At 40.3% G+C, this 25,832-nt stretch overlaps 1 protein-coding gene across 1 annotated transcript in view; it reads left to right on the forward strand.

Moving 5' to 3' along the window:
* The window catches only part of EGFLAM (EGF like, fibronectin type III and laminin G domains), a 125,209-nt gene that overhangs the window by 24,237 nt on the left and 75,140 nt on the right, over positions 1-25,832 (forward strand). The window contains exons 2-3 of the mRNA XM_034440767.3: positions 17,351-17,460; positions 24,477-24,560. Of these exons, the coding sequence (XP_034296658.2) occupies positions 17,351-17,460; positions 24,477-24,560 (194 nt within the window). The remainder of the gene's footprint in view (positions 1-17,350; positions 17,461-24,476; positions 24,561-25,832) is intronic.

The following is a 25,832-nucleotide window of genomic DNA, read 5'->3' on the forward strand; positions in this document are numbered from 1 at the left end:
AGTGAATCGGTTCGCTCCGACAATCAGATGGGCCCACCAACCTGCCCACGCTATTTTCCTACCTTTATCTTCTCAGCTGATTCGCACAGCAGAGCAGATTGCCGCGCTTCAGCTGTGTTTCTCCTCCGAAGAAACGTGGAAGTGAAGATTTCTTCAAACTGCGCATGCGCACGCATTAGGCGCACACGCGATCACCAAGCCTGTTGTTAAACCAGGAGGATCCCACCACTGGATAGTTTGGGGGGTTTGGTGAAAGGAATTGCTGGGGAATATTAACAAACCCACTGAACCCTTATGTATGTGTGTGAATGGGACAGCACACTAGGAGACCCAGTGTCTAAATTATCAGGAGCTGTTCTGAGCTTTAGATGGTATATTGGAAGTCATAAGGATGCATTCCCTTCTGGAAAGATTTGTAATTAATTCTTCACCCCTGCCAAAGAGGGCTTTGCTGTGGTGGAACCAGAGCCTTTTATACAAAACCCAGAGAAAGAGATGTCACAGTCATAATGTAGGCTCTCCATGTTTCTCAACAGTTTAGAAGGTAATTTTCTTTTCCTTACAGTAAATCCACAAGCCACGTTCTTTTATGACTTAATTAGAGTTGTCAGGCTGCTGGGGTTAGGTAAAATAGCTTTGTAGGTTGGGGTTTGAACATTTCTACTGTAAAGAAAGGAAGGAAAGAAGGAAAACATGTCCCAAGTCTTTAATTTTATCCAATTCATTATCTGACACTTTAGTTACGTTTTCATTAAGGCAACATTTTTCTACCCATTTCCTTAATACTATGCCCTGTTCCATTCCTATTTTTTTCATTTTCTCAACCATGCTTTATTTCTATCAAAACCACCCTGCATTTTTCTGATTCCTTTATGTCTTTTACTGCATATATTGCAGGGTTTGTTTTTTTTTTTCATATTACTTATCTTCCTTTTTCGCAGCAGTCATGTTTTATGTTATGATAGCAATCTTTAGGTTTAAACCATAATATTTGTAAGTTTTTTTTTCTAAGCAGATACTTAACAAGCAACTATTCACATTTATTCTTGGATCTCCAAATCCTCAATAATTTTTTTTCTGTACTTTCTCCTTTCCTTCCCACTCACTCATTCATTACATTGCATAATTTTCTCCAAAACTCATTCCTGGTTTCTCTGTTATTTCCATTCACTGAAATGAATGTATGTAATGATCACCAATCTATGACTTACTATTTTCATCCAGGGGTGAAATGTGTGAAATGCTTGTAGCCAAGACTCTAATAGTAAAACATTCAGTTATCTTTTTTACCCAAAACCTACCAGCAATATTGTTGGATAAATATGCATTTATAAACACAAAATACTGATGGGGAAAACTCTAGGAATTTAATAATGCAACAGACAATACAGCAATGGCAAATAATAGAATTCAGATATTTGAGTAGGATACTCTGATTTGTATATTTGATGTGATTGTGTTCAGGTTCTCAGAGAGATACTTCCTGGGTTTAAAATGGCGGCTGGATTGTTCTCCCCAAACCTTATGACATTTGAAGACTTCTGCTACAGAACCTTTTCAAGGATAGCAATATAATTAAAGGACTTCAAGTTGTATGAAAGGTTAAAGCATTCGCTGCTTATTTCGCGTTGCACACTTTCTAGCTGCACACAGAATAAAACTATCCAATCATTTTTTCAAGTCAACAATTTCACCCTGGCTGGTCACCATCATCTTGAAAATAGCTGGCTCTGAGACACTTGGCAGGGGGAAAGGAGATTGCCTTACTGGATTGAGACAGTATAGACTTCACAAATAAGAGGAAAATGCCATTTCCCCCCCTCATTTTGGCCTCGTTTCCTTTTTTTAATCCCTCTGTTTCTCTTGTGATCTTTGTCTCACTTGGCTGTTCCTTTCAACCAGCTCTCTCTGAGAATATCACATGAGCATTTGGGGTTAGAAATATGAAAAGCACTTCAGAGCTTAGAGCAGGGGTGTCAAACTCACGCCATCATGTCAGCATCATGTGATGTATCGGCATTTCCCCCCTTCGCTAAACGGGGCGTGGGTGTGGCCAACGCGTGATGCATCCAGCCCACGGGCCACGAGTTTGACAGTCCTGGCCTGGAGGAATCAGCGACTGGGTCCTCATATGATACTAAGCACAATTATAGTTTAATAAATCATGGTAGGCTATATTCAGAAAGCATGCTACTCTATAAGCCACTGTTTCTCAACGTTGACAACTTTAAAATGTGTGGTCTTCAACTCCCAGAATTCCCCAGCTGGTATTTTGGCTAGATGAATTCTGGAAGTTGAAGTCCACACATCTTAAAAGTTGTCATGGTTGAGAAACACATCTATAAATCATGGTTTATGAACTACAATGCATACTTGCAACAAGGTTTTGTTTTGTTGTTATATTGCATAAGCCAAGCAGTCTGCCTGCATGCTTTCCTTCTCTCTTCTAAATTTCCAAAGGCTTTCCCATGAATTAATGGATTTTTCTTCAGATTTAAGAATGAAAACTATCTTTTTTCTTTTACTTTTAGGAATGTATTTGAAACATAGGTATACTGATCTGACTTGCTTGAATTTTAGGATCTAAGATGTGGCATTTTTTTAAAAGTAACTCGTGTGGGTTGATTCCTCCTATTTTTTCATTGAATAATTTGGAAAATTGTCATTGATAAAAATTGCAATTTTATAATTATTTCTGGGAATAGGATCCTTTGATCTTCCAATTAGGCAGTTACACTTTTAAGTATTGAGCAATCAAAGTTTTCAAGATAGCTCTAAAGGTAAAGGTAAAGGTTCCCCTTGCACATACAGTATGTGCTAGTCATTCCCGACTCTTGGGGACGGTGCTCATCTCTGTTTCAAAGCTGACGAGCCAGTGCGTCTGAAGACATCTCCATGGTCATGTGGCTGGCATGACTAAATGCCAAAGGCATACGGAACGGTGTTACCCTCCCACCAAAGGTGGTCCCTATTTTTATTCTTGCATTTTTTACGTGCTTTCAAACTGCTATGTTGGCAGAAGTTTGGACAAGTAATGGGAGCTCACCCCATTACATGGCACTAGGGATTCGAACCGCTAAACTGCCGACCTTTCGATCAACAATCTCAGCGTCTTAGCCACTGAGCCACTGCGTCCCTCTAAGATAGCTCTAAGAAGATCCTAATTTTAAAAAAATCCTTTAAGCTGTTAATTTTTCAGCTGCTTCATTTAAAACCTGTTTCTGATATCTGATCAAATTTAGAGAAAAAAAATTCAATTTTTATTGTTTTGTTGGTGTTTACACCTGGGATAAATTTAGCCTTCCCCAATAAGATCCTTTCAGAAACATTAACTATGACTGGAGACAAAATGAAGATAGTTATAATATCTGAAATCCCTGAAAGAAACTTGAAGCTTGTTTTCTCTCAAGGAATGATGTAATGATTTTATATCACAGGAAGGTAGAGTCTAAGGAAACAATTAAAAGAACAAACATTCTAAACAGTATCAGCATGTTAACAGTGGAACTAACCACTCAGAAATGTGTTGAATTTATTTTTTTATTTTTATTTATTAAATTCATATGCTGGCCATCTCTGTTGAGCGATTCTGAGCAACTTATAATTTCATAAAAACAACAATATAAAAATATTAAGACATTAAAAATGAATACATTGAACATTGAAAGTTAACAAAAGTTAACTTGTGGAGTTTGGTAGGGAGTTTGGTAACCTTAAGCATTTGATTAATAAATAAATATTTGAAATATTCAAGCAGAATTTGGATTTCCACACTGAGCAATAGAATAGAATAGAATAGAATTCCTTATTGGCCAAGTGTGATTGGACACACAAGGAATTTGCCTTGGTGCAAACGCTCTCGGTATACATAAAAGAAAAGATACATTCGTTCAAGAATCATAAGGTACAACACTTAATGATAGTCATAGGGAAATAGTCAATATAAATCTTAAGGATACCAGCACCAATAGATTGGTCTGGAGCAGGGGTGTCAAACTGGCGGTCCACTGGTCGGATGCGTCATACATGGGTCCATCCACCCCAGCTCCACAAATGGGAAAAACGTCGTAAAACATCATGTGACGGCAACGTGATGCCATGAGTTTGGTATCCATTGTCTGGAGGATCTAAATACAGGTAGTCCTTGACTTACAACTGCAATTGAGCTCAAGATTTCCATTGCTAAGCAAGACAGTTGTTAAATAAATTGGGCTTCATTTTACAAACTTTTTGCCACAGTCATTAAGTGAATCACTGCAGTCGTTAAGTGAATTATGTTGTTGTTAAGCCAATCTGGCTTTCCCTATTGACTTTGCATGTCGGAAGCTGACTGGGAAGGTTACAAATGGTGATGATATGACCCTGGGACAATGCGACTACGTGCCAGTTGCCAAATTTTGATGACGTAACCATGGGGATGCTGCAATGGTCATAAGTGTGAAAACTAGCTTTTTCACACTTTTTATAAACTAGCTTTTTTAGTGCTGTGGTAACTTTGAACAGTCACTAAATGAATGGTTGCAAATTAAGGTCTACCTATACCTCCTTTCAACTGTCTGATTCTATGGTTCATTTATTCTTCTCCAAAACATCTGGAAAGGCCCTCACTGAAGTAGGCTGCTCTAGAGTTAGATGTCAACTCGCGAAGCATTCCTGACCTGCTCTCGAGTTGCCATAGGCAGAGGGAAGAGGAATCGAACATCGCAGCTGCATTGAGGAACTTGCATTTCAGGCAAAACAAAGCACATTCCAGCCAGCTACGTCAAGGTCATATCCATGCAGACCCACAGTGGCTGGAGGGAAGTACCTCTACAACCTTCGTTGGAGAATGTGATTGATGACACACCTTGGGGGGGAGAGGGAAACAGGGTCAGAGCTGGGACACAAATTAAGTGAGGTCAGAGTTGGCTTCACTTGGTCTGTGCCGACGGGAAGCTCCTAATAAATAACTGGATTTTTTTTTTTTTTTGAAGCTTGGCTTGAGGTTCATGATTTAATTAGGGCATCAGTCAGAACCCTGGCATTAGGCAGATTAATAGAGAATAGAAGAACATGGTGGCGCAGTGGTTAGAATGCAGTACTGCAGGCTACTTCTGCTGACTGCCAGCTGCCTGCAGTTTGGCAGTTCGAATGTCACCAGCCCGAGGTTGGGAAAATGACATAGATTGTTGGGGGCAATAAGCTGACTCTGTAAACTGCTTAGAGAGGGCTGTAAAGCAGTATATAAGTCTAAGTGCTGCTGCTATTGCTATTGTCTGGAAAAGCAAGATGCAGAGTTGTCCTCTTTAGCAGATCCAAGGAATGTATAAATCTTTATATATGAAGGATCTTTTCTGGGTTCTGTATAGAGGTGCAGTTCAGTTGTTTTGGCCCTCAGGGCTGTATCAGTGCTGGCGACTGGGATATAGGCATTTATGTATATTTTATTACACATGAACCATTCATATATCCTTATTCGTGACAGGCTTATTGGAACTGAGAGACTCTCATTTTCTCCGTAGCAGCCCTCCTGCTTCAAATCACCACATTTTCATGGGGCTGCTGTGCTTCATTCCTCAGTATCTAAAGCAACGATGGCAGTTTGTTATTCAGATGATTGCGGGGTGGGGTGGGGGTGGGGTTCATATTGGGTTGCGGTTCGCACAATGGATTGTACAGAAGACCATTATGGCTTGTGGGGCTGCCCACACTGCTTTATATGGATGCTTTTTCCCCCCCTCAGTGTGAGTTGATTTGGTAACATTTGCATAAAATTTTGTGAAGTTTGAATCCAATCAAGCCATTGCATTTTCTTTGTCCTTCTCCCGATTTTTCCATAGCAGTCAAATAAATTGTTTGGAAATCCTGAATGACATTTCCCTGTTTGCTTTTTTTCTAACCTCCTAACATCTTGTTGCTGATCAATACTGGCAAATATTTTATGCTGTTAAGTTTTGTGCTTAGCTGCAGATCAAATGTTTGTGGAAATGACAAGAGCAAGCTTGATGGAAGCTTGTCTCGCATTTTCTGAAATGACCTTTAAGATAACTTCCTCTCACCTGGCATTTTTGTCAGAATTGGTTGAAAAGCCCTCTTTTTTTTACAGCTTTTCCACCTCCCCTCACAACAACTAAGGTCAGCAATATCGTTTGCTTGCACAACATAAAAGTCAGTGTGCATATATAGAAACATCAATGCATGCACAAATCTGTTTACTTGGCAAATTGTTGTCGCACCCTGATTACATATTATATATCTTTGGTTTAAACTCTTTTAGAGAAAATACACATCTTTCAATTATTTTTTTTTGTCTAGGAAGAAATGCTAGAAAGTCTTCCAATTTAATAGAATTCTCTATTGGCCAAGTGTGATTGGACACACAAGGAATTTGTCTTTGGTGCATATGCTCTCAGTGTACATAAAAAGACAAGATACATGGGTCAAGAATCATAAGGTACAGCACTTAATGATAGTCATAGGGTACAAATAAGCAATCGAATCATACTAAGAAACAATATAAATCATAAGGATACAGCAATAAGTTACAGTCATACAGCCATAAGTGGGAGGAGATGGGTGATAGGAACGATGAGAAGATTAATAGTAATAGTAAGTTCTGCTCTTGATGCTTTAATTCCAGGATATACCAAGGAACAAGAAAGTCCTGCAATAGCTAATAAAAGTTTTAGAGATAGTCCCAAAGGTCAAATTTTGTAATAAGATTTTCTAGTTAAATCTTTATGCTAAATTTGGAAGAGAATTGGACCCTTTAATTTTATACTGGAAAACACACTGAGAGAGAAGATGTTTGTTCCTTAATCTGAAGAGGGAAATAAGTTCATACGCACAGTCTCTGCTTGAATAGGCTACCTAAATAGCCTACCTATTCATGCAAAATTCAGTCCATGTAGGCCAATACTGTGCAGTGGATTCCTCTGGTAAATCAGCCACATAATTTTGTAGTAAGCATATTAGATTTAGAGTTGAGACAACACTCTCTGGGTGACCGAGCCCATGGCAAACTCTCTACTTAGTCTACCATACAGGATTTTAAGGATAAATTTGAGGAAATACTATGTCATCTTAATTTCAGCAGGAAATGTACCATGAATGCAACATTTTAATTTGTTTGTACCCTTCTGTTCACTATGATGATGACAGAAAACAAGCAAGCATTTCTCTCATTCTGCAGGATTGGTGGATCTGCTGAGGGATGTCACTGAATCTCGATGTTTATGAATATCTCCATTCATATACACGAATCTCAGATATCACTGAGGCTCTAGAAAGAATACAGAGAAGAGCAACAAAGATGATTATCTTCTCTGTATTCTTTCTAGAGTCTCAGTGAGGGGACTGGAGGCTAAACTGTGAGATGAACAATTGGGGGAACTGGAAATGTCTATAGTCTAATGAAGAGAAGGACTAGGGGTGACATGATAGTAGTCCAATAATTGAGGAGCTGTCATAGAGAGGAGGGGGTCAACCTATTCTCCAAAGCACCTGAAGGCAAGACAAGAAGTAATGAATGGAAGCTTAACAAAGAGAGATCCAACTTAATTAAGGAAAAAATTTATGTCAGTAAGAACAATTAATCTGTGGAATAACTTGCCTCAAGAAGTTGTGAGTGCTCCATCACTGGAAGTTTTCTAGGAAGAGATTGAACAGACATTTGTCTGAAATGGTATAGAGTCTCCTGCTTCAGCAAGGGGTTGGAGCAGAAGACCTCCAAGGTCTCTTCCAGCTCTGTTATTCTGTATTCTGAATCCATCTCACTGAGGATATATAAAGAAAATTTATTATTTTTGTGGTTTTAATGTTTTCTTAATGTATTGTTTTAAAAAGGAGCTGTTTTCCTTTTTTGCATATCAACTGTCACAGTTGATAAAACCAAGCATGTGTTGACCAGCAAAACTATGGGTGAACTACTTTAGGTGTAACATACTGAATGGAGCATTCAGTCCCTTGAACAGGTGATGTGAACAGCTTTAGTCTTCCTTCTAGGCGGAAAATAGAGGACAAGCTCCATTGATTCTATGCTAGTGAAGCGTATAAAAAACTTTCGGATACTGCCCAGGTTTTTTCCCCCCTTCCATATTAATTATTTCTTTGAGGATCTTGGCAGGGATAGCTAGCAATTAACCAAGAAGATATATTAGCTTCAGCTACACAGGTGCCCTAAGATGAAATATTATAACATAACAGGTGAGCATCCATGGCAATAATTAAATAATTACCACTGGGCAACTGAATCAAACAGAAGGGCAACCTCCATCTGCATAAGCTATTCTTGCAAGTGTAATTGATGTATAGGATGAATTGGCTGATCAGATGCCTGTGAGATGGTAAAGATTAACCCAGGTCTGAAAAAAGCTGTACAAAAGATTTTCAAATTCTTAATTGCCCATCAGAAGAATAAGTGTGAATACACTGAGGTTTTGGCTAGCCCAGATTAGCTCTCCTCTATATATTCTTGGATCTCAGTGGGTCTTAGGACCTTAGCTAAAACAATTGTTTTTATGGAGGTCTCAAAAAATTGGAGTCATTGCAGTTATCAACATACAGTATAAGAGTCAATGTTACATTTTGAACTCATGGTCCATGATTTGTGTTTTGATTATGTGTCAAGTCAATGTCAATTCTTAGTGATCATATAGATTTTTCTCTGGGATGATAATGATGATTGATAGGTACAGTATATATAGAGATAGAAATAGAGATAGAGATATAGAGATAGAGAAATATATATACATATATATATATATATGTTTTCTCAGGTTTTCGCGGGTGTTTGTATGTAGGTCTTTGGTTATTCGGGTCTTCTCCCACGTAAAATTGGAAGTGTCTTGGCGACGTTTCGACGAAGTCTCATTCGTCATCTTCAGGCTGGTGTTCTCGGCTTCGTGCTTCCAGGAGCAATGTGAGATCGCAGCTGTCTCTTCCTTTTAACTGCTAGTAGGGGTGTGAGCTGATTGGGTGGGAACTTGGCTGTGTTCTGATTGGGTGGAGGTGTGTTCTGATTGGTTAGGGGCTTGGCTGTGCTCTGATTGGCTGGGGGTGTGTTCTGTTTGGGTGGGGGCTTGGTTGTGCTCAGCTTAGTCTGAGTTGCAGGGGGATTTGAGCTGGTGAGCTGCGTTGCTGTTGTTTGGCTTCGTGTTCGTGGCCGTGCAAGCTCTTCATGGTGGGTGTCAGTCTGCTTCATGTATGGATTGGAGGGGTTTAAAGTGGCTAATGATGCAGCTGCGGTCTGGCTTCTGGTCCTTGGTCGTGGATCATTATCAGTGTGGGTTTGAGTCTGCTTTCTGCGTGGATGTGTGATGGTGACATCAGGTGTGGCACTCGTGAGTGTGGGTCTGGTGTCATTCGTCGTGTTAGGGACTCGTTTGTCAATAAGGGCGGGTTTCCAAATGGCTGGTAGGCGGGAGGTATCGTCTCGTTTGTTCATGCTGTGTGGGCGTTTTTCTATCTCAATGGCTTCTCTGATTATTCTGTTGTTAAAGTGTTCAGTTTTGGCGATAGTTCTGGTCTTTTTAAAGTCAATATCATGTCCTGTGGCTTTAAGGTGTTGGACCAGGGAAGAAGTTGGTTCCTCTTTTCTGACTGAGTTCTTGTGTTCTTCTATGCGTGCGCTTATTCGTCTGTTGGTTTGTCCGATGTATGTGGTGGGGCAGGCGGTGCATGGGATTTCATATACTCCTTGATTTTCTAACTCAATTTTGTCTTTGGGGTTCCTTAGGATGGTGGATATTTTTCGGTTTGTGCAGAATGCTGTCTTGATGTTATGTTTGTGGAGGATTTTGCTTATTCTGTCTGTGGTGCCTTTTATGTATGGGAGGAGGGCCTTGCCATTTTCTTGTTCTCTGTCTTGGATTTTAGTGGGGGTTTCTTTTTGGATTAGGTTGGTGATCTTATTTCTTTGGAATCCATTGGATGTGAGTACGTTAGTGAGGGTGTGTAGTTCGGTTTTTAGGTGTTGTTCGTCAGCTAAGCGTTTTGTTCTGGAAATGAGTGTCTTGGCTACAGAGTTGATCTGGGCAGGGTGGTGGTGTGAGAGTGCGTGCAGATAGCGGTTTGTGTGTGTTTTCTTCTGGTATATAGTGTGTCCTAGGGAGCCATTGGATTTTCTGTAGACATCCTTCCTTTTTTGTAGCTCCAGCTCAGTAGAATCTCATCTACTCGGTTCTGGGCTTTTTTTCTTTTCTAACACCTAGCAAGCTCTCACTGCTAGGTGGGAGACCTAAATAGATCCATTTCTAGCTCGTTAGCTGTCATCAGTAGGCCACACCCATATCCTCCCTGTAAAGGCATAGTATCAATTTTCTTACTTTACAGGGAGGATATGGGTGTGGCGTACTGATGACAGCTAACGAGCTAGAAATGGATCTATTTAGGTCTCCCACCTAGCAGTGAGAGCTTGCTAGGTGTTAGAAAAGAAAAAAAGCCCAGAACCGAGTAGATGAGATTCTACTGAGCTGGAGCTACAAAAAAACCTTGGCTACGTAGGGAAAACCTGGCTAGAAGAAAAACACACATAAACCCTACGAAGAAGTAAGAAAATTGATACTATGCCTTTACAGGGAGGATATGGGTGTGGCCTACTGATGACAGCTAACAAGCTAGAAATGGATCTATTTAGGTCTCCCACCTAGCAGTGAGAGCTTGCTAGGTGTTAGAAAAGAAAAAAAGCCCAGAACCGAGTAGATGAGATTCTACTGAGCTGGAGCTACAAAAAAACCTTGGCTACGTAGGGAAAACCTGGCTAGAAGAAAAACACACATAAACCCTACGAAGAAGTAAGAAAATTGATACTATGCCTTTACAGGGAGGATATGGGTGTGGCCTACTGATGACAGCTAACAAGCTAGAAATGGATCTATTTAGGTCTCCCACCTAGCAGTGAGAGCTTGCTAGGTGTTAGAAAAGAAAAAAAGCCCAGAACCGAGTAGATGAGATTCTACTGAGCTGGAGCTACAAAAAAAACCTTGGCTACGTAGGGAAAACCTGGCTAGAAGAAATATATATATATATATATATATATATATATATATATATATATATATATATATATATATATATATATATATATATCTATATATCTATATATCTATATATCTATATATCTATATATCTATATATCTATATATCTATATATCTATCTATCTATCTATATATATATATATATATATATATATATATATATATATATATATCTATATATCTATATATCTATATATCTATATATCTATATATATATATATATATATATATATATATATATATATATATATATATGAGGATCTTGTGTTAGCTAATTGAATATAGTCTTCTGTATTCCTTGGTCAAGACTTTAGAAGGCAAGAACCAAGTTGGGAAATGCTTATGATAAATGCTTACTGCTAAACATGTCAAACCATTGTATTGGTAGGTCCCTTAACAGAAGCAGCAGTGAAATTGTGCAACAGGTCATGGATCATTGTAGTCAAGTTTTTCTTCAGTCCCCCTGCCTCACAGTTGGAAGCCCCATCTGTTTGTGTGTTTCTTCTGACCTTTGTCTGTCAGTTGGAGAAACAGCTTCCTGCCAGCTGCCTCCCGTTCCCCTTATGTTCTCCAGAAACTGACAAAGTCAGAGAGACAATTTTCAGCTCACTGTGGCTGAGAGAAACCTGTAGGGGAGATAGTGCAGGTTGGGTAGCTTATGTCTTCAACAGGCTGTTGTATTGTTCGAGATATCCATAAATGAAAAAGCTCTTAGTTGGGTTCTCACTTTGTACTAAGCCCCCAGCATAGCTTGCTTGGTTTTGGTTTAGTATGTGGTATGAATCTAGCCACTGCTTTTGAAAACCTATGATTTGTGTGATGTGTAATCACAGCCACTGCTGTTTATTCAAAAAAAAGGCATAGTTAAAGCAATTTGTAATCCAGCGTTAGGTTGCAATATTATACATACATGTTTTGCAACATAACAGAAATCAGTGGGGTTCATTTGTAAACTGTGTCAGGCTAGAATGATATAGAACAATTCAAATTCAAATCTTTATTGTCAGTGCACAACATATGTGCAATGAGGTTGGTTGAGCTCCCTCAGTGCACGCCCCCCAACACAATGCAACTCACAATGAAGACAGAAAATCCCTAACCCAAGAAATCGTATTAACAAACACCAAGTCCTATTTCACCCGTGTGAACATGTTACACGTTGCGCCGGCCCTGCAAGTCCATCATACTATGTAGTTATGATGTTATTTCGTATTCAGGAGTCTGACAGCCCACAGATAAAACTGTTCTTCAGCCTGTTTGTGCGGCTGGCTATGCTTCTATATCTCTTTCCTGATGGTAGGAGGGTAAAGAAGTGGTGACCAGGGTGTGAGTCGTCCCTGAAAATTTTCCTCACTCTTCTAAGGCAGTGAGGCCTAGTGATCTCATCTAGTGGTATCAGGGGACAGCCCATGATGTTTTGTGCTGTGCTCACCACCCTCTGTAATGCTTTTCTATCCGCGGCTGTCAAATCGGCATGCCATACCGTGATGCAATAAGTGAGGACACTTTCTATTGTGGACCTCTAAAATTCAGGCACAGTTTAGTTCTTTAATTGCTGACACACAGTAGACAGAATCTTGCCAGATTAAACTGTTACTACTCTTACCCTAATAGATACCTGGAAGATTCTAGGTAGTGGCTATCCTTATTCTCTTCTTCTGTCTCATATCCATCATCCACCTCTGGCTGTGCTGCTTCTTGTCTTGACCCTCTTTCTGGAATGGGATCCCTCCTTCCTGGGAAACTGTCCTTTCACTATAGTCCGCCACACTGGCTTCCCCCTCCCTAAGCGCTATCTCTCACAGTTGTCATGTATAGGATTGCAGTGATATTGTTTAAAATCCAAGATGAACATTTCCCAGTCTTTGTTTGGTAACTTGGTTCTATCTCTCAGAGGATTTCCAGTACTAGCAATTTGGGAATAGGAGACATTTTTTGCAGTAGCCCATTCCTATATCTCAGGTAGATGTCAGTTGGTATCTTTTGAAGCTATGATGTGATATCCGCTTTGGCTCCAGCTTGTCTCCAATCCATTTTAAAAAAATATGTGAAATTTTGGGACATCCTGCAGCTAAATGTTAGGAGTATGCTGAAGACACCCAAATCTATTTTTTGTAGCATTTTCTGGTAACAACATGGTTCCTCTGACATATCTCTCTGCAATTGATAACTGATTGGATGAAGGATCATATTATTTTTAGTTGATATGCAAATTTGTCCCTCCCAAGACGAGAATATATTGGTCTTAATCTGCAGTTCCTGTACTTGTAATCTTGAGACTTGGCTATTGCATGGGACTTTCTGGATGGTCCCAATATTTCAGTCGAAGCAAAACACATCAGACAAGTTGGGCTTAGAAAAAAACTCAGAGAGATCATATTATATGTGCAGTAAGCTAACTGCACTTTATTGGCCATCAATTGATTTTGGGAGAAATGCAAACTACTAGTTATTAACTTTTAATGTCTTCTATGGCTTATGCTCTGGGTATTTGAGAGAAGGTTTCTATATAATTACCCTCACCATTGAGTTCATCAGTAGACATTTGCCTGCAGTAATTGCAAGCCTATCTTGTGGTTACTCATCGTTCAGCCTCTAGATAGCTGGCCCAGGTCTCTGGAATGTACTCCCTATTGATTTGAGGAATTGACCTCTTTCTTAACTATGAAAACACCCTTTTTTAAAAAACAGCCCTTTTACTGTTGTTAATGATTTTAATAGTTGCTTTTAAATGTTGATTTTAATATACAGGTAGTTCTCGACTTATGACCACAATTGAGCCCAAAATTTATGTTGCTAAGTGAGACATTTGTTAAGTGAGCTTGGCCCATTTTACGACCTTTCTTGCCACAGTTGTTAAGTGAATCACTGCAGTTGTTAAGTTAGTAGCACGGTTGCTAAGTGATTCTGGCTCCCCCATTGACTTTGCTTGTCAGAAGGTCGTAAAAGGTGAGGGGACATGATCCCATGACACGGCAAAGGTCATAAATATGAGTCCGTTGCCAAGCATCTGAATTTTGACCATGTGACCATGAGGATGCTGCAATGGTCATAAGTGTAAAAAAATGGCCATAAGTGTTGTGGCCTGTACACGGCCTGTGCAGCTAGTAGCTGATTCCGACAGTGAGGAGGCTGGTGTGGTGCAGCCTGTGCAGCTGGCACTCAAGTCGGACAATGAGGAGGCTGGAGAAGATGTGCCAGAGGCGGGGATTCAGCCAGGGCCTTCAGAACCTCCAGAAGCTCCCTTAAGTGAAGAGGACGAAGAGGAGGAGCCTCTTCTCGATGCATGGGTGCACAGAGCTGCCAAAAGGTAGGAGTGGCTCCTCAGGAGGAGGTCTCCTTGAGAGTAAGGCTTGGGGCTAATTGGCCACTCCCTTAGCCTATTTAAGGAGGAACGCCAACTGAAGCAATTTGCAGGGAACAACTTAGTTCACATACCTTCGTGTCTTGTCTTGCTTATCTTATCAGCTTCCTGCAAATTGCTTCTGGGCATTCTGCCAACCAAAGCTTTTTCAGTTATTATTCTTTGAATTCTTGGCGGCTGTTAATGCAATTAATTAACAGCCGTTGTTGTAAAAGACTGGTTTATTCAGTAAACTAAGGTTTGAACAGACTTTGTGTGTGCTGCGTTCTTGGGGTCCATAGCTGGGACAGAACAATAAGTCACTTTTTAAAATGATGTTGTAAACTGACTTTGTATAAAAATAGAACACCGCTTGGGGGGGCCAAAAGCCCTACTAAGCAGATATATACAAAAGTATGAAGGCTATTGGTTAAAAGCATTGTAAGCCACCCTGAGTCTCCGGAGAAGGGCGGCATATACTGTAAATCAAACTAATAAATAAATAAAACTTCAAACAGTCATTAAATGAACCGTTGTAAGTCAAGGATTATCTGTATTTGGTTTTAACAGTGGCTTTATGTTCTATTGTAATCTGGAAGACACTTCCAATGGTTGCCTAAATAGCAATACATAGATTACATTAAGCCAGGGCTTGATTATCCATGTTCTGTTCAATAAACTATAGTTCATTAGATTCACAAAATATGTTGAACCAGAATCTAATACTCTATATTATAACTTAGTACAATGAATGAACCCAGGCAGTCCTAAGTTATGTTAATTAAAACCTCTGTTAATGCTCACAAATAACAGGTTTTCTCTCTGAATTAAAAAGCCATTTGTGCTGGTGGGGTTGGTTTTGTTTTTTTTGCATGGAGTAAGTCAGTAGACATTGGGGGCATTTTAAAAAAAAATCAGTCACTGACAGTTATTGAAGAAGCTGACCTGTCTAGCTGCAAATTCTTGGAAGCCCTGTGGAATCGATAACATTTCAGGGAAATGGCCTGGAACAATTATGTTGTCTCATAAGACATGTTGAGAAGGCTTAAACAAGGATGGCGGGATAGTCCTTAACATACTGATGTTTTGGGGCATGGCAAGGAATGAACAACTCATTTCATTTCTGTGCACATACAGAGGCAGATGAATGATAAAGTAGAATAGAATAGAATAGAATAGAATAGAATAGAATAGAATAGAATAGAATAGAATAGAATAGAATAGAATAGAATAGAATAGAATAGAATAGAATAGAATTCTTTATTGGCCAAGTGTGATTGGACACACAAGGAATTTGTCTTTGGTGCATATACTCTCAGTGTACATAAAAAGAAAATATACATTCGTCAAAATCATAAGGTACAACACTTAGGGTCATAGGGTACTAATAAGCAATCAAATCATACTAGGAAACAATCAATATAAATCATAAGAATACAAGCAACAAAGTTACAGTCATATAGTCATAAATGGTAGGAGATGGGTGATAGGAACGATGAGAAGGTTACACTGGGTCCCATTGATTTCCTCAACGGGGAGTAGATTTTCAACTAAGGGTCAAGTAAGTTTATTACATACATGATCAGATCTATTTTCCAGTCACTGCAAATATGGTCATTAAATTTCTAGGCCCAATTCAAAGCACTGGTTTGACATTACATAACTTGATCCTTGAGTTACTTCAGGTATTGTCTTCTCTTGGGGGAATCTTTCTGGTCTGTTCATAGAGACATGGAAGGGATACTTTTCTCTTCAAGAATTCAGGGGACATGAGCTCAAAGGTGATGGTTCCATTCTTTATAAGACCAGGACCCCAGAGGATTGTTTGGTACCTTCCCTCCTAGCTTTCTGTCTTGTTTGAACAGACATCGGGGATTTTTTAGGTTGCCCAATTTTTATTCTGCATCTCTTGTGCTTTTTGCTGTTGTTTGAACAATTGAACTGGGTGATATAAAAATACAATAAATAAAGTATATTTCAGTTTTTTTATTGCTTTTTGCTGAAGAAAAGAATGGCAATTCTAATTGGGTTAATACATCAATCCATGAAAAACAAAGATTTAATATTTCTTTCTCTGGTCATGAATCTTTTCAAAATCATAACCTCCTTCCCATGACACCTAAATCGCAAACTATCATCTATCCATCCCACTTCTCACTGGTTCTCACAACCTTTTCCCTGTTTTATAGATTGCAATTGGGTATTTTTTGGGTAAGGAGGACATAAGCAGTGGTGGGATTCAGCCAGTTCGCACCACTTCAGGAGAACCGGTTGTTAACTTTCTGAGCAGTTTGGTGAACTGGTTGTTGGAAGAAATCATTAGGGCAGAGAACCGGTTGTTAAATTATTTGAATCACACCACTGGACATAAGTAAAGGTAAAGGTTCTCCTCACACATATGTGCTAGTTGTTCCCGACTTTGGGGGCGGTGCTCATCTCCGTTTCAAAGCCGAAGAGCCAGCACTGTCTGAAGAAATTTCTGTGGTCATGTGGCCGGCATGACTAAATGCCAAAGGCGCATGAACGCTGTTACCTTCCCACCAAAGGTGGTCCCTATTTTTCTACTTGCATTTTTTATGTGCTTTCGAACTGCTAGATTGGCAGAAGCCGGGACAAGTAATGGGAGCTCACCCTGTTATGCGGCACTAGGGATTCAAACCACTGAACTTCCGACCTTTCAGTCGACAAGCTCAGCGTCTTAGCCACTGAGCCACTATGTCCCTTAAGGAGGACATGGGGAGGAGCAATTCAGCTTCCTTCCCTATACACTGCAGTCCCAATCCAGGTGGGATATGCCTTTATTTTTAAATAAGAGAGAAGAAAATAGAACAGCATAATGTGGTTTTAATACCCTATAAAGCTTGACCATTTGAAGTCATTCATAGAAAAAAAAAAGGCATGCATGCATCTGTAGTCACTTTATATTACTGAAGATGTCTTGGTTTCTTGCAACTTCTTAATGCTTTGTCTTTTTTTTTTTTTTTGAAACAGATAGATTGGGGCCTCCTGTGGACATAGCACTGGATTCTTTGAATTGCACTGCACTTAGTATTCAATGGAGAATGCCTCAGCAGCATGCAAATACCATCACAGGGTACACTGTAAGTATGTGTTGATTTTATTTTTCTGCCAGGCATATGCAGGTAATTAAAAGCACCTTTAATCAGGCGGGCAAAGTCAGGAGCATCTACTGGGAGGAGTGGGAATGTCTCAAAAGGTCAAGATGGCACCTTGACCATGCAATTGAAACCCCAATGGTCCTGGTCACTTTCTTCATCTTTTTGACTATTGCTGGTAGATACTAAAGTAGTAACTGTGAGAGGGATCTTGGAGTCCTAATGGACAATCCCTTAAGTATGAGGCAGCAGTGTGCAGCGGCTGCCAAAAAAACCAACACAGTTCTAGGTTGCATAAACAGAGGGATAGAATCAAGATCATGTGAAGTGTTAATACCACTTTATAATGCCTTGGTAAAGCCACACTTGGAATACTGCATTCAGTTTTGGTCACCATGATGTAAAAAAGATGTTGAGACTCTAGAAAGAGTGCAGAGAAGAGCAACAAAGTTGATTAGGGGACTAGAGGCTAAAACATATGAAGAACGGTTGCAGGAACTGGGTATGTCTAATTTAATGAAAAGAAGGACTAGGGGAGACATGATAGCAGTGTTCCAATATCTCATGGGCTGCCACAAAGAAGAAGGAGTCAAGCTCTTCTCCAAAGCACCTGAGGGCAGAACAAGAAGCAATGGGTGGAAACTAATCAAGGAGAGAAGCAACTTAGAACTAAGGAGAAATTTCCTGACACTTAAAACAATTAATCAATGGAACACCTTCCCTGCAGAAGTTGTGAATGCTCCAACACTGGAAGTTTTTAAGAAGTTGTTGGATAACCATTTGTCTGAAGTGGTGTAGGGTTTCCTGCCTAAGTAGGGGGTTGGACTAGAAGACCTCCATAGTCCCTTCCAACTCTGTTATTCTATTGTCTAAAGTGCATGTCTTAGTTTGCTTTAGATCAGACGTATAAAGTTCTAAGTTGCATTTTGCTCAAGAGAGGTGAACAACTTTTCCTCTTTCCAGGAGAAGCTGGCTGTGCTTCCCTTGTTGTGAAGAAGATGAATACTCTCCTCTGGATTTTGTGATAAATTATGAAACCAATTTCTGCTTCCTGGTCTACCTGTCCACAGGGCTGATTGGTTTACTCATATGGGAAACAAAGCAATGTATCCCCTCTTTAAGAATCTATCTCTTTATAAAAACAGTTAACGAGGTACTTTCCAAGGCTGTCACCTGAGATTCATCCTAGTTATTTTAAATAATAGAATAAATGTTTAAATAAACATTATAGAAGGACAGCATATGAGAAAGGTATCAGTATCAGAGTTGCTGTATTGGTACTAAAGAAGGAAATATACTTAGTTTTGGGGATTGCTGCTAACCCCTGGATAACCCTGCCTGGATTCTGAAATTAAATGGATTCAGGTCTAGTTAGGATTTGGATGGGAGATCATTAAAGAATACCAAAGCCGTAAGGATGACAGGAAGTTGAAAAAAAATCCGGAAAGATAGCATTAACAACCCATTTCTGTACTGTTGCCAAGACAACAATATGCAGGTCCATGGGAGATTCAGGTGTTGAAGTTGACCTGAAGGAAGCTTTATTTTTCGTTTGTTTTAGCTTTAGCAGGTCTCTGAAAAAAAGGTATAATTTAGTGTAAAATACCTTCAGTAAAGATACTGCTGTTGGAGAAGACTCTTGAGAATCCCTTGGACTGCAAGGAGATCAAATCAGTCAGTCCTAAAGGAAATAAATCCTGACGGTCCTTTGGAAGGTCAGATACTGAAGCTGAAGCTCAAATACTTTGGCCAACTAATGAGAAAGAAGACTCATTGGAAAAGACCCTGCTGTAGGGAAGGATTAAAGGAGAAACGGATGGCAGAGGATGACATGATTATAGAGTGTCATCTATGCAATGAACATGAATTTGGCCAAACCTTAGGACACAGTAGAAGATAGAGGGTCCTGGTCTATAGCAGGGGTGTCAAACTCAATTTCATTGAGGGCTGCATCAGGGTTGTGTTGACCTCAGGGGCTGGAGGGGGGATGGCCAGGGGGCTGGCCAAGGGGGGAATGGCCAGCTCAACATCCGTTTTGGCCACAATGGCCTCCTGCAGCCGTCTGCCAGTGAAAACAGAGCTCGGGGGGGGCTGCACATGGCTCTCTCGAGCTCCGTTTTTACTGGCAGAGGACTGCAGGAGGCTGTTGCAGTCGAAAACAGGCCCTTCTGAGCTCCGTTTTCTCTGGCAGAGGCACCGCAGGCCGGTCCTTGGCTGTTTCCAGGGTGGCCCCATGGGCCACATCTAAGCACCCTGTGGCCTGGATTTGGCCCGCGGATCTTGAGTTTGCTACCCCTGGTCTATAGGGTCACAAAGATGTGGACACGACTTAGTGACTGAGCAACAACAGAGACATTGCTAAATACATGCTCCACTACAACCTGCTCTATCATATAAAAAGGAAGAAGATATATACTGCAATGGGAGGCTTTCAGTGGATATATGCTTCAAACAAGTATGCAACTGCTCAGACTGGATAAGACCAACTGGCCAGTGGTGAAATGTAAAATTGGTTACTACCGGTTCTGTGGGCATGGCTTGGTGGGGGGGGGTGTAATGTGACTGGGTGGGCATGGCCAACTTTTTTTTTTAACTTTTAAAAGCATTTTTTCTACAACCTCTTCAGCCTCTGACGATCAGGCAACTCAGCTGGGATCGTCAGAGGCTTTTAAAAGCATTTTTTTCTACAACCTCTTCGGCTGAAGAGGTTGTAGAAAAAAATGCTTTTAAAAGCCTCTGACGATCCCGACTGAGCCGCTCAATCATCAGAGGCTTTTTTTTTTTTTACTTTTAAAAGCATTTTTTTAGCTGAAGAGGTTGTAGAAAAAATGCTTTTAAAAGTAAAAAAACAGCCTCTGATGATCGCGCGGCTCAGCTGGGCATGGGGGGGGGGGGGTTGCAGGGATTTTTGCTACTGATGCTCCGAACCACCCACCACCATCGCTACTGGATCGGGAGATCCGGTCTGAACCAGGAGCATTTCATCCCTGCAACTGGCGCCCTAAGCACAACCCAACAATGATGCCCCTCAATGACAGTGAAATTCTCATGCCATGAGACCGAAACCAATGTGATATCTGATGATTTCTTCAAACCAAACTTTTAAACTTTAGTCATTCACCTTGACATAGAGAAAGTTTTTTTTAAACAACAGAGATTAAAATCAAACACAGCAGATGAGGACAATTACAAAAAAAAAAAAAATCAACTAAAGACCAATGTGACAATGAAAGAATTAAGGGTGTGATAGCTGGGAGGAAAAACAATCCAATGCCCCCACTTCCCTTGGGGCCGTAATAATAACATAGTTACTTTGCTGAATGGTTAATCCACTATAAATGTGGCAGTAAAAGTCCACAAGGTATTTTATAGCAAATGGTAAGAGGTGCTAAATGTAATATCAAGAAGACACGTATGCACCTGAAAGCACCATGCAGTGGCATGTGAAGTTTTCGATGCCTCATGGTTCACCTGAGTAACACCACTGCTGCATGAGCTGTATTGGCTTCCAGTTGCTTTCTGGGTGCAATTCAAGGTACTGGGTATCACCTTTAAAAGCTCTATATGTCACAGGTTACTTGCAGGACCAATTTTCCCTGAGGGTACCTGCCTAGATAGAAATGAAGTTGCCACCTGATGAGATTCCCAGAGGCATGCCTTCTCAATAGCTGCCCCAGTGCCTTGGAACAGCCTCCCACCCAAAATCAGTGGTATCTCTACACTTTTAGCCCTCTACAGCTGTAAGGGAAGGAGTGGCAGAACCTGGGGGTGGAGATAAAAGAGGGATGAGCCTAGAATTTTAATGTAGTCACAAGCAAATCAAATCCAAGCCACCTTGCTAACTCCCAGCAGTTGCTAACCATCAGTTGTGAATATTCCTGTGCATTAGCATGACAAGCAATAAATCAGTTTAATTGGACTTTCACCTGTGGACCTGATCTTTTCCACCTGACAGGAGGGCTGTGAAGACCTGGCTCTTTCCAGTGGTGGGATTCAAATAATTTAACAACCGGTTCACCCAGGGTCAGGTTGGCTGTCATGGGAGGCATGGCTCATCCCCGTCCTCCAGCTCCATCGCACATGCGGGACGAGCCTCCCGCGATGGCCAACCTGACCCTGGGTGAACTGGTTGTTAAATTACTCCCCCCCCCCCCCCGCTATCAAAGTGGATCCTGGGTGCTGCACTACAATACGGGCAACAGAGTGGCTGGCACGAGGGAAGGAGGAGGAGCAGGGAGAACGCTGGCTGCTCTGTTGCCCATTTCTCCATTGCAGCACAGCACAGCGCTCAGGATCCACTTTGATAGCGGGGGGGGGGGCTGGAATTTAACAATTAGTTCGCCCAACCCGGTGTGAACCATTTGAATCCCATCACTGGCTCTTTCCCCAAGCACTGGCATGGGTAGGCTGGGGTTGGCTGGGAAGAGGTTTGGTCTGTTGCTGGGAGAAAGGGTACTTTTGTTTTTAGATATGTTTTTCTGGATTATTGTAAACCGTATAAAATCAGATCCTGAAATAGGCAATGCATTATTGGTATCAAATATATAATTTAGAATTATAAAATTAAAAAGACTACCTGTGTCATCAAAATTTGACTTGAGGCATCTAAAAAAAAAATCTATGAAAGGAATTTGCTTACCTTGCATGGAAAAAGTTCACAAGGACATTGAAGCAATATATTGGATAGTATAAATCCAAAGCGGGGGAAAAAATATTCCCAGAATTTCAAAGACAAATTTATTTATCTCGCTGATAAAAGAAGCACCAGGTGTTGATTATTTAAAATTGTAGATAAAGTGCCATCAGCTCTTGATCAACAAATACGGAACAAGATGGTCTAGACCAGGGGTCGGCAACCTTAAACACTCAAAGAGCCACAAAGGTCCTAATCGGAAGCCCCCGTTCAATTCTGGAGCCGACCGGAAGTTTGGTTCCCCCATCATAGTCTCCTCCTAGTGTGGCATCCTTTTTCCTCTGCTGACCGGAAGTCTGGTTCCCCCAACATCGAGTCTCCTCCTAGCACAGCGTCCTTTTTCCTCTGCCGCCTGGAAGTCGGTTCCCCCACCAAAGAGTCTTCTCCTAGCGCAGCATCCTTTTTCCTCTATCTATCCTAACCGAAAGCCCTATTAATTGTGGAGTCGACCAGCAACAGGGAGCTGCAGCAGAGGGATGAAAGAGCCACATGTGGCTCCACAGCTGCGGGTTGCTGACCTCTGGTCTAGACCTCAGTTATATCTGCAAATATCTGAAACAGAAGAAGTGAAGTGTGAAAAAATTCTTCTTGCAAGTAAAGTTTTTAAGGTTGTTAGAAAGAAAAAAAAACTCCGATACATGGAAAAAGAAATGGTAAATTAACTAGTAGGATTCACAAAAGGCAGAAGTCCACAGGATCTGATACCTGTCACGTAAAGAATAATGGAGAGAGCAAGAGAATATAAGAAGGAGATATACCTTTTTCTTTATTAACCACAACTAAGCCTTTGATTGTAGATCATGCCAGAGTGTGGAATACATTAAGGGTAATTGGCATGCCAGAACATCAGATTATTCTTCAGAGGGACTTTACAATGAGCTGCTGTAAGAAATGAAATTTGGAAGAAATGAAGTGGTTCAGAATAAGAAAGGGAGTGAGAAAAGAATACATATAGTCCCCATATGTTTAATTTATATAGTGAATATATTATAAGAATGGTAGGAGTAGATGAAATGACAGCTGGACTCAAATTTAGAGGCTGAAATGCTAATCCTTTGGGATATGCAGATGATATCCCTTTATTAGCCAAAAATAAAGAAGATTTAGCTAATTATTAAAGTAAAACTAGAAAGTAAAAACAAAATCCTATCAGTTGATCTCGGAACAAATAGAAAACTCCCTTGAATAAAGATCAACAAATAGAAACGTACATATTTTGGGTACAAGCAGATGATGGACTAGGAAAAATTGACTCTGCATTGCAAGTTTGAGGGGAGTAGAAGGATGAGATAACTATGAATAAGGCAGGTGGATACTAGTATCAAAGTGTGATATAAAGCTATTCTTGAGAGACCACAAGACCTTGGAGACAGGATGGGAGGAGGACTATTTTTCCATGCAGTCACTTGGAGTCAAACATAATTTGACAGCATCTAACTGTACAGTTAGTAGAGCCTTTGGGGTAGATATCAAAGAAACAATTATTTGCTTGTTTGAGGGTAGAAACTTAACCATACTTCTTGAGTTTGAAGGATAATTATTCACAAATTAGTAAAGGATTACTAAACTTCCTCATTATATTTTAATTTTTATTCATTTTGTATCTTCATCATCTAGCCATTTTGATAGAGTCAAACACAGAATGTATCATTGTGGGTTTTGGTTGCCATTCTAGGTGATGTGATAAATTTAATATTGGCTTTAACTTTATACAACGTATTGACTTCATGAAAATATTTCAGTAATTTGAGGTTTGATAACTGATTATGTGCTATCAAGTTGGGGTTGATAGATACATAAAAAGGTAAAGGTAAAGGTTCCCTTTGCACATACGTGCTAGTCATTCCCAACTCTAGGGGACAGTGCTCATCTCCGTTTCAAAGCCGAAGAGCCAGCGCTGTCCAAAGATGTCTCCGTGGTCATGTGGCCGGCATGACTAAACGCCAAAGGCACATGGAACGCTGTTACCTTCCCACCAAAGGTGGCCCCTATTTTTCTACTTGCATTTTTACGTGCTTTCAAACTGCTAGGTTGGCAGAAGCTTGGACAAGTAATGGGAGCTCACCCAGTTAACGCGGCACTAGGGATTCGAACTGCTGAACTGTGGACCTTTCGATTGACAAGCTCAGCGTTTTAGCCACTGAGCAACTGCATCCCTTATAGACTCACCATAATATCCCCTGACCACAGTGAGACAACATAGCATGACTTGAGATTTTTTGGTGGGGTATTAGTACTAGTAACAAATATAATGTACCCTTGTTGTATTGATTTATTTGCATTTTTATTTCTTTGACATCGACTCAAGGTGTTCTACACTGAGGTCAAGACTGATCAACAAATTAGGCAACAGTCTCATGATGTACCTCTCAGTTTGGATATGCTTGGCATGGTGAGTGGCAATACTTTTATATTTAATATGCAAACATTCATATATGGTTTATTCTCTAGACTTTAGGCAGCCACCTATAACCATGTAAATAAAGATATAAATCGTTTAAAAAGCAGATAATTTCAGTGTAAAAAACCTGGTAGAAATACACTGCTTTTATTGCCTTCCTAAACATTAATAGAATGAAGTCCATCCTAATGTTGGGCTCAATAGCAATAGCAATAACACTTACTTATATACTGCTTCATAATGCTTTGCAGCACTCTGTCTCCAACCTTGGCAACTTTAGACTAGACTTGTGGACTTCAACTCCCAGAATTCCCCAGCCAGTTTTGCTATCTAGCTATGCTAATTCTGGGAGTTGAAGTCCACAAGCCTTAAAGTTGCCAAGGTTGGAGACCCCTGCTCTAAACAGTTTACAGAGTCAGCATATTGCCCCAACAATCTAGGTCCTCATTTTACCATCCACAGAAAGAATAGAAGACTTGAGTCAACGTTGAGCCAGTGAGAATCAAACTGCTGGCAGTCAGCAAAATTAAGCTGCAATACTGCATTTTAACCATTGAGCCACTACGGATCTTATAAGAAGGCTACTACTGAGAAGGTCATTTTCAAGACCCACCCTCCTAGCTCTGCTATGCATGTGAAGTGTTGAAGCTTCTTGTATATAATTAAGAGGACAATGTTATCAACACATGACCACTCATTTGATGTGGTCCAGTATATACAGAGAAGAAAACTGATAAATTTATATATTAGGGCCACCAGGGCTGCAAAAATCCATATGATCATAGGACACAGCCTCATGTATCTTTGTTTCACATATTGATCAACTGGATTTTTGCAGCACTGATTTGGTAGTCCAATCAGATATATCATAATTCTTATAAGAACTTCTCATTAAAAGCTAATATGGTTTTCTGTCCTATCTGTCAGAAATTACACAATATGCTTACCAATTATGAACCACAGTTTACTGAATTAACTCTTTTATAAGTTTGCCTGAGACTGAATGACATAACGACGGGGACGTTTTTGCCCTCTCCCAGCCCCCAGGAGCACTCTGCAGGCCTCCCAAACCCTCTGTGCACCCCGTTTTTCACAAAAACGGATAAGAAACACATTTTTTCCTTACTTACCTCTTCGAAATCTTGGTGCATCTTATACACCTGTGTGTCTTATAGTCCGAAAAATATGGTATATATTATATCTATCTATCTAGATATAGATATAGATATAGATATAGAGCATTATACTTGATCTCTGGGTTTC

Source organism: Pantherophis guttatus, chromosome 2 (assembly GCF_059756535.1).
Source record: "Pantherophis guttatus breed Tessera chromosome 2, ASM5975653v1, whole genome shotgun sequence".
In the NCBI taxonomy this organism is placed as follows: domain Eukaryota; kingdom Metazoa; phylum Chordata; class Lepidosauria; order Squamata; family Colubridae; genus Pantherophis; species Pantherophis guttatus.